This window comes from Tachyglossus aculeatus, chromosome 4, assembly GCF_015852505.1.
Source record: "Tachyglossus aculeatus isolate mTacAcu1 chromosome 4, mTacAcu1.pri, whole genome shotgun sequence".
Taxonomy (NCBI): Eukaryota; Metazoa; Chordata; class Mammalia; order Monotremata; family Tachyglossidae; genus Tachyglossus; species Tachyglossus aculeatus.
In genome coordinates, this window is record NC_052069.1 from 49,907,945 (window position 1) to 49,923,659 (window position 15,715).

The 15,715-nt window shown below is 43.8% G+C and overlaps 1 protein-coding gene and 1 non-coding gene across 2 annotated transcripts in view; both read right to left on the reverse strand.

Annotated features, from left to right (window-relative positions):
* Nucleotides 1-1,250: 1,250 nt before the first annotated feature.
* Nucleotides 1,251-15,715, reverse strand: part of ALG14 (ALG14 UDP-N-acetylglucosaminyltransferase subunit) — a 135,552-nt gene continuing 121,087 nt past the window's right edge. The window contains exon 7 of the mRNA XM_038745620.1: nt 1,251-2,979. Coding sequence (XP_038601548.1) covers nt 2,749-2,979 — 231 coding nt within the window. The 3' untranslated portion in view covers nt 1,251-2,748. The remainder of the gene's footprint in view (nt 2,980-15,715) is intronic.
* LOC119927985 lies at nt 10,071-10,208 on the reverse strand. The gene has a single exon (XR_005450947.1). It is a non-coding gene; the product is annotated as a small nucleolar RNA SNORA7 (small nucleolar RNA).

Here is a 15,715-nt window from a genome sequence, read left to right on the forward strand (position 1 = left end):
CCCCATTTTACAGATGAGGTAACAGGCTCAGAGAAGTTAAGTGACTTGCCCAAGGTCACACAGCAGACATGTGGTGGAGTCGGGATTCGAACCCATGACCTCTGACTCCAAAGCCCATGCTCTTTCCACTGAGCCACGCTGCTTTAATTCTCCCAGGCACTTAGTTTAGTGTTCTGCACACAATAAGCGCTTGATAAATATCATTATAATAATAATAATAATAATGGCATTTGTTAAGCGCTTACTATGTGCAAAGCACTGTTCTAAGCGCTGATTAATTGAATCATTGATTCAAAGCGCTCATTGATTGAATGCACACAAAAACCCATTTCCTCCTTCAGTTATTCCCTTTTAAAAAAAGGGGCCTCCCTCCCTAGCCTCTACTGGTTTGTTTTGATGGTATTTGTTAATAATAATAATAATAATAATGGCATTTGTTAAGTGCTTATTATGTGCAAAGCACTGTTCTAAGCGCTGGGGGGGATACAAGGTGATCAGGTTGTCCCACATGGGGCTCACAGTCTTAATCCCCATTTTACAGATGAGGGAACTGAGGCTCAGAGAAGTTAAGTGACTTGCCCAAAGTCACACGGCTGACAAGTGGCAGAGCCAGGATTAGAACCCATGGCCCCTGACTCCCAAGCCCGGGCTCTTTCCACGGAGCCACACTGCTTCTCATGTGCTTCTCTTTTCCCAAGCGCTTAGTACAGTGCTCTGCACACAGAAAGCGCTCAATAAATACGATTGAAAGAAAAGAGCTCCGTTAAGTGCTTCTCTGTTAAGCACTTACTATGTGCTAGACACTGTTCTAAGAGCTGGGCTAGACACAAGGTAATCAGGACGGACACAGACTGTGAGCCCACTATTGGGTAGGGACTGTCTCTATATGTTGCCAACTTGTACTTCCCAAGCGCTTAGTACAGTGCTCTGCACACAGTAAGCGCTCAATAAATACGATTGATGATGATGATGATGTCCCTCATGGGGTTCAGAGTTTTTATCCTCATTTGACAGATGGGGTAACTGAGGTCCAGAGCAACTGAAGTGATTTGCCCAAGGTCCCACAGCAGACAAGTGGCAGAGCCGGGATTAGAACCCAGCTCCTTCTGACTTTCGGGCCGGCGCGCTAGCCACGAGACTGTGAGCCCACTGTTGGGTAGGGACTGTCCCTATATGTTGCCAACTTGTACTTCCCAAGCGCTTAGTACAGTGCTCTGCACCCAGTAAGCGCTCAATAAATACGACTGATTGATTGATTGAGGCTATGCGGTGAATCGGAGCAGTCATCAGCTTGGTTTTCTCTGTTGGGGTGAGACCGAACTGAGGCTCAAGTCTCCCGTCAAGGCACGAAGAGCTACCGCTTGGCATATCTATGGCCAGGTCATACATATTCTGAGAACTTCGCTGTTCAGTCATGTGTTTTTTTTCTGAAGGTGTTTCTCCGGCCAAAAATATATATGAATGCGTATCCCGTTGACAGATGTGTTTACATTACTTTATGTATGGAACAGTGTTTGCCAAAAGAGCTTGAAATCCTAACCAGACCTACATGCGCTTCTCTCCGTCCCAGATTCGTTTTTAAACGGTTCAAGGTGAAAATATCATTTTCCACTAAAAAAAAAAAAGCCCTTCCATCTCCAGGGTCTCTCTACTATATGCGCAGTACACCTCTGAAGTGAAAAGGAGATTTTTCTGTAAGTAACATATATATACAGAAACTCCAATTCACCAAGACAGATGATGTTTTCATTTCTGTTGGCCCTGTTGCTATTCATGTTGGTCTTCTCACATGTGGTAGCGCAACCTGGCCAAAATTTCGAACTCTACAGCGACAGCGGATCTCTGTAATTTACGGGGACTATGGTATTTCTCATCAGCGTTTGAAAGTGCAACTTAAAAACTAGCTATCGGTTCTAAATGGGATACCCTTTTTGAGTCTAGCAAGTAATCGAAGTTGCATTTCGGATTGCAGAAATAGTTTCGACAAGCCAAGAAGAAAAAGTGCTTCTGGTGTACGCTTTGGGGTTAAATGGGATACCCTTTTTGAGCCTAGCAAGTAATCGAAGTTGCATTTCGGACTGCAGAAATAGTTTTGACAAGCCAAGAAGAAAAAGTGCTTCTGGTGTATGCTTTGGGGTTTTGGAAGACTGTAGAATTTCAATGGTCAAGAAGCCAATTTAATATTGACTGCTTCTTTTGTGTTCCAAAGATTCTCTCGGGATTTCACTGCTTGTCTACAGGAAATACGGTTTGTTGTTGCCAAATGAAAACTTTTTTTTTTTTTGGGTCCTAAACAATTTAGGATACCACAGCAAGTTGCATTACAGGAAATAATACACATCACACTGGTCCCTATTTAGTTGCCGACAAATGATAAAGCTCATGTTACCAGATAATTAGCAGCTAATTAGCACTTGGTGATATATAATTGAACCTGAAAGTCAATCATCATCATCAATCATCAATCGTATTTATTGAGCGCTTACTGTGTGCAGAGCACTGTACTAAGCGCTTGGGAAGTACAAGTTGGCAACATATCAATGAGGTTACTGATTCACAGTAGCCCTAAATAATTATTTGCACCTTATTTACAGGTTCCACTTTGAAAAAGAATCCTTAGTTTCTTAACTAAAATATTTTCATTCTTGGCTTGGAGCAGCCAGTAAATGTATATTTTAAGTATAGAGTTCTTCTCTTTATCGTCAAAATACTCTGTCGATGAATACTGACATTTAAGCTTGGATTTTGTCACACTATTCGCCCAAGGTACACAGATTTGGGATATTTTTCTTTCAGGTTCGGCCACTGGACAATGAAGTAATCTGAAAAGTAGTAAAGAATCTTTCCCGATAGAGATAAGGTTTCTACTCTGCAGAGGCTCTCAACGTAGACGATGATCACTTTCTTCACTCCTAAAATTCCAAGAAGGAGGGCCGAGGCACAGATAGGAACACATGTTCCCGGACCATTACACAGAACCTAAAAGAAAGAAAAAAAAATGTCCAAAGTGAAGCTCAGAGCTGGACTTTATAATGATAATTATAAAGTACATATTTATTACTCTATTTATTTTACTTGTACGTATCTATCCTATTTATTTTATTTTGTTAGCATGTTTGGTTTTGTTCTCTGTCTCCCCCTTTTAGACTATGAGCCCACTGTTGGGTAGGGACTGTCTCTATATGTTGCCAACTTGTACTTCCCAAGCGCTTAGTACAGTGCTCTGCACACAGTAAGTGCTCAATAAATACGATTGATAATAATAATGATAATAATAATGACATTTGTTAAGCACTTACTATGTGCAAAGCACTGTTCTAAGAGCTGGGGTTGATACAAGGTAATCAGGTTATCCCACGGAGGGTTTACAGTTTTAATCCCCATTTTACAGATGAGGGAACTGAAGCCCAAAGAAGTGAAGTGACTTGCCCAAAGTCACACAGCTGATAAGTGGCAGAGCCGGGATTAGAACCCATGACCTCTGACTCCCAAGCTCAGGTTCTTTCCACTAAGCCATGACTTTATCAAACCGAATATTTGGTCAACTAGAGGGATTTCACATTGCCCATTAAAGCAGTAAAAAAATAATAATAATAATGGCATTAATTAAGCGCTTACTATGTTTAAAGCACTGTTCTAAGAGCTGGGGGAGATACAAGGGGATCAGGTTGTCCCACGGGGGGCTCACAGTCTTAATCCCCATTTTACAGATGAGGGAACTGAGGCACAGAGAAGTTAAGTGACTTGCCCAAAGTCACACAGCTGACAAGTGGCGAAGCCGGGATTTGAACCCATGATCTCTGACTCCAAAGCCCAGGCTCTTTCCACTGAGCCACGCTGCTTCTCTAAAAGGTGAAGGGGCGAATCTTCTAAGTTTTACGTTATATCCTTTGCCTTGAATCCTAGAATCTAGAATAATAATAATTGGCATTTATTAAACGCTAACTATGTGCAAAGCACTGTTCTAAGCGCTGGGGAGGATACAGGGTGATCAGGTTGTCCCACGTGGGGCTCACAGTCTTAATCCCCATTTTACAGATGAGGTAACTGAGGCCCAGAGAAGTTAAGTGACTTGTCCAAGATCACACAGCAGACATGTGGCAGAGTTGGGATTCGAACCCATGACCTCTGACTCCAAAGCCCGTGCTCTTTCCACTGAGCCACGCTGTTTCTCTAGAACAGTGCTTCGCACATAGTAAGCGCTTACAAATGCCATCATTATTATTATTATTTTACTTCCAAACACCAACCAAGAAGGTTCAGTTTCCATGTCGAGCTCATCGTGGGCAGAGATTGTCACTGTTTAGTGTTGTCTTCTTTCCCAAGCGCTTAGTACAGTGCTTTGCACACAGTAAGTGCTTAATAAACACCATTGAATGAATGTCAATCAATACAATTCAGGGCTTAAAAAGGATCTGTAGACTGTAATTTCTTCCTGCAGACTCTTCCTGCACCTTGTGGGCAGGACTACCATCTCTGCTGTACAGTAATCAGTGGTATTTATTGAGCGCTTACTACAACTACTACTAATAATAATAATTGGCATTTGTTAAGGGCTTACTATGTGCAAAGCCCTTCTAAGTGCTGGGGAGGATACAGGGTGATCAGGTTGTCCCATGTGGGGCTCACAGTCTTAATCCCCATTTTACAGATGAGGTAACTGAGGCCCAGAGAAGTTAAGTGACTTGCCCAAGATCACACAGCAGACATGTGGTGGAGTCGGGATTCGAACCCATGACTTCTGACTCCAAAGCCCGGGCTCTTTCCACTGAGCCACTGTACTTAGCGCTTGGGAAAGTACAATAGAACTAGCAGACACGTTCCCTGTCCGTAACGAGCTTACACTCTAAAGTATTTTCCCAAGCACTTTAATACAGTGCTCTGCACACAGTAAGCACCCAATAAATACTTGATTGACATGAACAGCTTGTTGGAATACCAAATGTTCTCCCTCTTCGCATTGGGCAGACTGCTGCTCTGTCCCTCATCAGAGCTCACTGTGGGCAGGGAACGTGTCCACCAACTCTGTTATAGTGTTAGAATTGGTCCCCCAAGCGCTTAGTACAGTGCTCTGCCCTCAGTAATCACTCAATAAATACCAACGATGACGATGATCAAAGGCCCTCTGAAATCACATCTCCTCCTGGAGGCTTTCCTTGATTAATCTCTCATCTCCCCACCCCATATAATAATAAATATCCATAACCACAACTGCGACTTGAGTACTTTCATCACACCTGAGTATTTCTGCATTCACTCCGCTGCTCCCTCATTTCATCCGATCTGTAATTGATTTTAGGGTCTCCCTTGTTAGATTGCAAGTCTTCTAGACTGTGAGCCCACTGTTGGGTAGGGACTGTCTCTATATGTTGCCAACTTGTACTTCCCAAGCGCTTAGTACAGTGCTCTGCACACAGTAAGCATTCAATAAACATGATTGATTGATTGATTGATGATTGATTGATTTTTGCCTCACCTTGCTACTCTCCTACTACAACCCGGCCTGCACACTTCATTAACCTTCTAACTATAACTGTAACTGCTAACCTTCTCACTGTACCTCCATCTCCTCTCTACCTTGTGAGCTCCTTGCGGGCAGGGAATGACACTATTTATTATTGCATTGTACTTTCCTAAGCACTAAGTGCAGTGCGCTGAACACAGTGAGCGCTTAATAATAATAATAATGATGATGATGGCATTTGTTAAGCGCTTATTATGTGCAAAGCACTGTTCTAAGCGCTGGGGAGGTTACAAGGTGATCAGGTTGTCCCCCGGGGGGTTCACAGTCTTCGTCCCCATTTTACAGATGAGGGAACTGAGGCACAGAAAAGTTAAGTGACTTGCCCAAAGTCACACAGCTGACAATTGGTAGAGTTGGGATTCGAACCCATGACCTGTGACTCCAAAGCCCGGGCTCTTTCCACTGAGCCACGCTGCTTCTCTAATAAATACGATTGAATGAATGAATGAATGAATCTAAGTCACTGCCGACCCCCCGCCCACAACCTGCCTCTGTCGAGAGAAGCAGTGTGGCTCAGTGAGCCACTCATTGTGAAGATGTTTGAGCTCATTCCCTCTAGTATTTTTCTGAATATGGAGCTTAGCACCTTCTTAACTGTCTTTAATTCATTCATTTATTCATTCAATCATTTATCGAGTGCTTACTGTGTACAGAGTAATAATAATAATGGCATTTATTAAGCACTTACTATGTGCAAAATACTGTTTTAAGCGCTGGGGAGGTTACAAGGTGATAAAGTTGTCCTACAGTGGGCTCACAGTCTTAATCCCCATTTTACAGTACCCTACTAAACTCTTGTAAAATGTAATTTGGCAACAGATAGAGACAATCTCTACCCAACAACGGGCTCACACTCTTGAATACGGTAATTACTTTTCTCCTTTTTTCTAGAAAAAACCCCTCTAATTTTTGTAATCTTTCATTCATTCAATCGTATTTGTTGAGCGCTTACTGTGTGCAGAGCACTGTACTAAGCGCTTGGGAAGTACAAGTTGGCAACATATAGAGACGGTCCCTACCCAACAGCGGGCTCACAGTAATCTTTCTAACCCTTTAATCATTTTTCCTGCTAGTCTCTGGAATTTGACCTATTTCTTCATAACCCAAAATAGGCAGGGATTGTCTCTATTGCTGCTTTCCCAAACGCTCAGTACAGCGCTCTGCAATTGTCTACATGATTTGTTTTGTTGTCTGTCTCCCCCTTCTAGACTGTGAGCCCATTGTTGGGTGCAGACCGTCTCTATATTGACTTGTACTTCCCAAGCGTTTAGTACAGTGCTCTGCACATTTAAGTAAGCGCTCAACAAATATGATTGAATGACTGAATGAACAAATTTGATTGAATGAATGAATGAAAATAGGTCACAGTAATTTACAAGAAATTGTCTGATGCCAAGAATAACAAAAAGGATTACTTCCTGGATCTTGCCTGTCATTCTCCCAGCACACTATCCACTTTTGAAATAGTAGCACTATGACACTGACTAGTCTCAACCTTGCCAGCAAAAACATATAAGAATGTCTACTGTGTAATGGAATACAATAATTTATTTGGAAATATTACCTTATTCAGTAGCACCAAGATGTCGTCTCTGCCCTAAGGTGTTTACAACGTAAGACTATCAAAGATCAGTTGAACATAAACTGATAAACACTAGATGGACAAATGTATACAGAGCATTCATTCATTCATTCAATTGTATTTATTGAGAGCTCACTGTGTGCAGAGCACTGTACTAAGCGCTTGCAAAGTACAATCCAGCAACAAGTAGAGACAATCACTGCCCAAAATGGACTCACTGTCTAAAAGGGGGGAGACAGGCATAGATATGTACCCCTGAAAAATATTGGGGGGGTATTTAAATGCTTATTATGTGCACTGGGGTAGGTACAATATAATCAGATTTGACATAGTCCATGTCCCACGTGGGGTTTAATCCCTATTTTAGAGATGAGGTAATTGAGGCACAGAGAAGTTAATAATAACAATAATGATAATTATGGTACTTGTTAAGCGCTATGTGCCGAGCACTGTCCTAAATTAATCTGGTTGGATGCAGTCCTTGTCCCGCATGATGATGATGATGGCATTTGTTAAGTGCTTACTATGTGCTAAGAACTGTTGTAAACACTGATGGGGCTGACACTCTCAATCCCCATTTGATAGGTAATAATAATAATGATGGCATTTATCCAGCCCTTAGAACAGTACTTGGCACATAGTAAGCACTTAATAAATGCCATCATCATTATTCATCATCATCATCATCAATCGTATTTATTGAGCGCTTACTGTGTGCAGGGCACTGTACTAAGCGCTTGGGAAGTACAAGTTGGCAACATATAGAGACAGTCCCTACCCAACAGTGGGCTCACAGTCTAAAAGGGGGAGACAGAGAACAAAACCAAACATACTAACAAAATAAAATAAATAGAATAGATATGTACAAGTAAAATAAATAAATAGAGTAATAAATATGTACAAACATATATACATATATACAGGTGCTGTGGGGATATAATAATAATTATTATTATTATTAAGTGCTTACTATGTGCCAAGCACTGTTCTAAGCGTTGGGGAGGTTACAAGGTGATCAGGTTGTCCCACGTGGGGCTCACAGTCTTAATCCCCATTTTCCAGATGAGGTAACTGAGGCCCAGAGAAGTGAAGTGACTTGCCCAAAGTCACACAGCTGACAGGTGGCGGAGCCGGGATTTGAACCCATGACCTCTGACTCCAAAGCCCGGGCTCTTTCCACCGAGCCACGCTGCTTCTCAGATGAGGTAACTGAGGCCCGGAGAAGTGAAGTGACTTGCCCACCGTCACACAGCAGACGTGTGGTGGAGCCGGGATTTGAACCCATGTCCTTCTGATTCCCAGGGCCGTGCTCTATCCAGTATATGATTTGCCCAAGCTTCCACAGCAGCCAACTGATGGAATCCAGCCGGGATCGGAATCCGAATCGGGTCCTCTATCTCCCAGCCCTATGCTTTTCCCCAAGGCCAGCCACACTGCTTCTCTATGAGTCTTGGCTGATTACTTAGCATCTCTTTATCGGTATGTTCGTTGCGGGCAGGGAACGTGACTACCAACTATGTTATATTGTTCGATTGTAGTCTCCCGAGTGCTTAGTACAGAGCCCTGAACACGGTGAGCACTCAAGAGTGACTGATATTGATTGACGGAAGAGCCAGAAGGATCCAGAGGTCATCGATGTGGACACTGACGAGAGGGAGAAAAGGCAAGCGAGGCATCAACTCATTCATTCAATCATTTATTGAGCACTTACTGTGTGCGGAGCACTGTGCTAAGCGCTTAACGAGCAGGAGGTGGATCTAGAGGGTGACTGCAGTCCACGATGGTACTTGGAGAAAGGAGGAGACTGTGATGTGCTCTGAAGGTTGACTAGATTAACAACCCCGCCACATGTCCGCTGTGTGACCTTGGGCAAGTCACTTAACTTCTCTGAGCCTCGGTTACCTCATCTGTAAAATGGGGATTAAGACTGTGAGCCCCACGTGGGACAACCTGATCACCTTGTATCCCCACAGTGCTTAGAACAGTGCTTTACACATAGCGCTTAACAAATGTCATCATTAGTTAATTAATTAACAAATCTGAGGTTGACTGGATTAACAAATAGGGTGATAAGAGCAGCACTGAGGAAGAAGAAAAAGGCCGACTCTGCCTCTATTCATTCATTCAATCGTATTTATTGAACGCTTACTGTGTGCAGAGCACTGTACTAAGCACTTGGGAAGTACAAGTTGGCAACATATAGAGACGGTCCCTACCCTCTAGACTGTACGCTGGTTGTGGGCAGAGAACGTGTCTGCTAATTCTGATGCGTTATACTCTCCCAAGTGCTTAGTACAGTGCTCTGCACAGTGACAGAGTAAGTGCTCAATAAACACCATTGACCTAGAAGGGCAGGAAAGAGGAGAGAGGGGCAGGTGAGTTCCTTTTGTTGTTATTTGTTGTCTTATGCTGTTGAGTCGTGTCCGACCCATAGCAACGCCAATCAATCGTATTTATTGAGCGCTTACTGTGTGCAGAGCACTGTATTAAACGCTTGGGAAGTACAAGCTGGCAACATATAGAGACGGTCCCTACGACGCCACAGACAAAGCAGCCTGGCTTAGTGGAAAGAGCCCGGGCTTGGGAGTCAGCGGTCATGGGTTCTAATCCCACCTCTGCCACTTGTCTGCTCTGTGACTTTGGGCAAGTCGCTTCACTTCTCTGGGCCTCAGTTCCCTCATCCGCAAAATGGGGATGAAGACTGTGAGCCCTCCGTGGGACAACCTGATGACCTTGTATCTACCCAAGCGCTTAGAACAATACGTGGCACAAAGTAAGTGCTTAACACATACCATCATCATCATCATGTCTCTCAGAAGGCCCCACCTCCATCTGCAATCGTTCTGGTAGTGGATCCACAGAGTTTTCTTGGGAAAAATCTGGAAGTGGTTTACCATGGCCTCCTTCTGCACAGTCAACTCGACTCTCTCCCGTGCCGCTGCTGCCCAGCACGGGGGAGTTTTGGCTTGTAGCCGATGGCCTTCCACTCGCTAGCCACTGGCCAAGCTAGGAATGGAAGGGACAGGCCTCTGCTTGACTCTCCCTCCCGTAGCCGAGACTGGTAGAGGACTGGAAACTCTCCAAGTGCGACCCTGAGAGGGCGAAGTCCTTTTAAGTAAGGGCAACAGACGTTCCTTTCAAGCACTAAGCACTCAATAAATACTAGAGATTGACTAATGGACTAGGAATCTACATCTTCATAATCAATCAATCAATCAATCGTATTTATTGAGCGCTTACTGTGTGCAGAGCACTGTACTAGGCGCTTGGGAAGTACAAGTTGGCAACATATAGAGACAGTCCCTACCCAACAGTGGGCTCACAGTCTAAAAGGGGGAGACAGAGAACAAAACCAAACATACTAACAAAATAAAATAAATAGAATAGATATGTACAAGTAAAATAAATAAATAAATAGAGTAATAAATATGTACAAACATATATACATATATACAGGTGCTGTGGGGAAGGGAAGGAGGTAAGATGGGGGGGATGGAGAGGGAGACGAGGGGGAGAGGAAGGGGCTCAGTCCAGCTTCTGTTCTGATAAAGAGACTCTAGTACTGGACAGGAAACACATGGTTAACGACAAAAGCAAGCCTGCCAGAAATAAAATGGGTATTCTGAAAGTTGAATGGAAGTCTGGGGTTGGGACTGAGTTGGGAGTGGTGGCTCTGTATTTGTGTAGAACCATCCTTTAGGGTCAAAGCAGATGGGATGTATTCCAGTTATTTCATCTTTCATTTATTTATTCATTCTTTAATACAGTGTCTACACACAGGAGGCGCTCAATAAATATGACTGAATGCATGAATAACAAAAACCATAATAATATTATTCATTCATTCATTCATTCAATCAATCGTATTTATTGAGTGCTTACTGTGTGCACAGCACTGTACTAAGCACTTGGGAAGTCCAAGTTGGCAACATATAGAGACAGTCCCTACCCAACAGCGGGCTCACAGTCTAGAAGTCTATTCTAGAAGTCACAGCCTATTATTGTTACATAATAACAATATTGTAACAATATTGTAACAATATTGTTACAGGCTATAAGCCTGTCTCTACTGTAGAAATGGCACTGATCTAAACTGATTGGGAGAGAATGTTCAAATCTGCCGTTGCGGGCCTGAGAAAAGAGGATGCAGAAAGCAGGCCAGCACCAATCCTGAGATAGGATCCCACTTCCTTCGAGCCCCTCTTCCCTGTGTCCAAAAAACTGAAATCCTTTTGCAGAAATGGGTAGAGCAAATACTCTGAGAATAGTCACCAAAAAAAAGCACAGGCTTGGGAGTCAGAGGTCGTGAGTTCTAATCGCGGCTCTGCCACTTGTCAGCTGTGTGACAAGTCACTTCTCTGTGCCTCAGTTACCTCATTTGTAAAATGGGGATTAAAGACTGTGATCTCCATATGGGACAACCTGATTACCATATCTCTACCTCAGAGCTAAGAACAGTGCTTGGCACATAGTAAGCGCTTAACAAATACCACCATTGCTACTCCCATAGAATGAACTGAACTTTTATTTGCCCTTTCTGACGTCGACAAGTTTCAGCTGAGGAAATCGAGTCTTTTGCACATCCTGTACTCTAGATCAAATGGTCAAGGTATCAGCTTCCTGTCCGACCGATCCTTTTTCCTTTCCGCGTGGCATATGCGAGACTCGGAAATGATATTAGGCATGTGGTTTTTCGTCGTCATCTTGTTTCTTTTCTATTTGTTTCCTCCGAGTCTCGTGTTAAAAGTAGGATCTCCCGAGAACCCCCGTGGACTTGCTAACAGGCTCGGTCGCGTTTGCACAGATTTGTTTTATCTGGTCTGATGTTACTGGAAGCAGGCTGGCTCATGGGCAGACTGTTCCACCGAGGCTTGGGTTAAGGGTTCAATACCGGCAGATAGAATTGTTTTAAAGATGGAATACGGAAATTGGGAACAGATTTTCAACATGCCACTGGCTTACACTGGGTTAGGACAGCTTTATAAAGTGGAAGGTGGAAAAATAGTTAACGCTTTCAAAAGAATAGGGAGTGTCTTCTTAAACGGGAAAAATTGGCTTGGATTCAGAGGTGTTATGTAACTCTTGGATTTTTGTATAGATCTGCCTATTAACTGGCCAATTCTTTTGTGTTAAATTGGCAAATGATATTTTCACGGTGACCAAACCATGATACTCCCTTCCTTCTACATGCACTTAAATATTAAACAGCTGTCTCTGCTGTCGGCCTGGGTAGCAATATTTTTTACTTTTACGGACATCATTTTACAGTGCCTGTTTGCACTCAATTTGTGCATGAGAACTGAAGTGTTTTTCGGCAGGGACCTCTCATTCCAGAATTCTTAAACCACAAGAATCTCCTGATGTGGGATTCTAGGCAAATCTCCTTTGTTCTGGAGAGACGAATATGGAGAGGCAGAGAGAGACACAGAAAATTTCACTCACATTAAATCAGCCTTCCCATTGGGATGAAAGCAATCGCCCCCATCATCATCAACAACATTAACTGATCACTTACTGTGAGCGGAGCACTGTCCTAAGAACTTGGGGAAACAAACTAAAACAATCAATCAATCAATGGTATTTATTGGGTGCTTACTATATGCAGACCACAGTACTAAGCGCTTGGGAGAGAACAACACCACAGAATTAGCAGACGGGTTCCCTGCCCATAATGAGCTTACAAGAAGTAAAAGACATGAACTTTTACCTTAAAGGGCTTAGCTGCCTGGAACCATTTTCTTAACAGTCTTTTTCTCACTTGCCATGACGTAACAATAAAAGTCCTGATCAAGAAATGGTATTTATTGAGCATTTACTGTGACAGAGCACTGTACTAGAGAAGCACCGTGGCTTAGTATAAATACGATTGATTGATTGATTGACTGATTAGTGGAAAGAACACGGGCTCGGGAGTCAGAGGTCATGAGTTCTAATCCCAGCTCCGCCACCTGTCTTCTGTGTGACCTTGGGCAAGTTACTTCTCTGTGCCTCAGTCACCTCATCTGTAAAATGGGGAACAAGGCTGTGAGTCCCACGTGGGACAACCTGATTACCTTGTATCTACCTCAGGGCTTAGAACAGTGCTTGGCATATCGTAAGTGCTTAACAAATCCCATCATTATTATTATTTACTAAGTGCTTGGGAAAGTACAATACAACAGAGTTGGTAGACATGTTCCCTGCCCACAAGGAGCTTACAGTCTACAGGGGAGATGTGCACTTAAAACAGATTAGGGATACGGGAAAAAGTAGAATATGGGAATATTTACAAAAGTATTGCAGGGCTGGGATGAGAATTTGGTACAAAGCCAAGTTCTTGGTGAATGCAGAGGGGAAAGTGGATAGGAATAAAGAGCTTTGTCTGGGAAGGTGTGATTCCAGCCACTGTTTCACAACTTTCTGTGTGTCTCACTCCTTCTCCATCTATCCTCTTTTTAAGACGTTTCATCACTGTCAAGCCTCAGGTCCTGTACAGGAATGAGCTTATTAAAACCAGCGACGGAGGACAGATTTCTCTGGACTGGTTTGATAATGAGAGCAGCGCGAGCTTTTCGGATGCCAGCACCAGACCCACCATCCTGTTGCTGCCTGGCCTCACTGGAACGAGCAATGAATCCTACATCCTTCATATGATACAACTCAGTGAGGAACTGGGATACAGAAGGCCTGATGCCCACTCTGCAACCAGAACCAACACACTGAGGCAAGGGCCGCGGGACGGTTTGTAACAAAACAGGAATGGAAAACACCATCAGTATGAAACAAAAGGCCCAGTCCACTTAGAGCAAATGCTTTTTGGAAGATCTAACAGGACAAAAATGATAGCTGTCTGGAAGGAAAAAATAGCTTAGTGCAATAACTTTCAGCCCAGCCCGCACCCTCCGCTCCTCTGCCGCTAATCTCTTCACCGTGCCTCGTTCTCGCCTGTCCCGCCGTCGATCCCCTGCCCACGTCATCCCCCTGGCCTGGAATGCCCTCCCTCTGCCCCTCCGCCAAGCTAGCTCTCTTCCTCCCTTCAAGGCCCTGCTGAGAGCTCACCTCCTCCAGGAGGCCTTCCCAGACTGAGCCCCCTCCTTCCTCTCCCCCTCGTCCCCCTCTCCATCCCTCCGTCTTACCTCCTTCCCTTCCCCACAGCACCTGTATATATGTATATATGTTTGTACATATTTATTACTCTATTTATTTATTTATTTTACTTGTACATATCTATTCTATTTATTTTATTTTGTTAATATGTTTGGTTTTGTTCTCTGTCTCCCCCTTCTAGACTGTGAGCCCACTGTTGGGTAGGGACTGTCTCTATATGTTGCCAACTTGTACTTCCCAAGCGCTTAGTACAGTGCTCTGAACACAGTAAGCGCTCAATAAATATGATTGAATGATTGATTGATTGAACCCCCATGGCATCCTATACATCTAAACACATCCACGCGGGAATCCACATGGGAAGAGCCTTAGGGAGAGCTGGAATAAGGGAAGGGGCAGAAGAAATAGTGGGTGGTCTCGGACTCTCTAGTGGTCACCCTCATCTCCTGGTACCCCACGGTGACGGCTCTCCAGACCTTGGAGACCTTGGAACTAGGACAGTTTGATCCACTGTTCGATGGTATTTACTGGGCTCAGTCAGTCAATTATATTTACTGATCTCTTACCGTGTGCAGAGCACTATACTAAGCGTTTAGGAGAGTATGGTATAACAGATGCATTTTCTGCACACAGCGAGCTTACAGTCTCGAGGGGGAGAGAGACATTAATATAAATAAATTACAGATGTGTACATAAGTACTGTGGAGTTGGGGGATAAATAAAGGGGGCAAGTCAGGACGATGCAGAAGGGAATGGAAGAAAAGGAAAAGAGGGCTTAATCAGGGAAGGCCTCTTGGAGGAGACGTGCCTTCAATCAGGCTTTGAAGGGCGGGACAGTAATTGTATGTTGGATATGAGGAGGAAGGGTGTTCCAGGCGAGAGGCAGGATGCGGGTGAGAGGTATGTGGCGAGCTAGATGAGATCGAGGCACAGTGAGAGGGTTAGAGGAGAGAAGTGTGCGGGCTGGGTTGTAGATGGAGAATAGCGAGGTGAGTTAGGAGGGGGCAAAGTGATTGACGGCTTTAAAGCCAATGCTGAGAAATTTCTATTGATGTGGACGTGGATGGGCAACAAAGAAGTTTCTTGAGGAGTGGGGAAACGGCCTGAACATTTTTGTAGAAAAATGATCCGGGCAGCAGTGAAAAGTATGGCCTGGAGTGGGGAGAGACAGGTGGCTCGGTGGTCAACAAGGAGCCTGTTACAGTAATCAAGGCGGGACAGGATAAGCGATTGGATTAATGTGGTACCAGTTTGGATGGAAAGGAAAGGGCGGATTTTAGCGATGTTGTGAAGGTGGGACCGACAGGATTTAGTGAGGGATTGAATATGTGGGTTGAATGAGAGAGAGGAGTCAAGAATAAGCCAAGGTTATAGGCTTGTGAAGAATGGCTTGAGTGCTTACTGACTGCAGAGCACTGTACTACAGTACAATCCAATAGTTGTTAGATGCATTCCCTGCCCGTGATGAGCTCACAGTCTGATGTATTCATTCACTCATTCAACTGTATTTACTGAGCACTTAC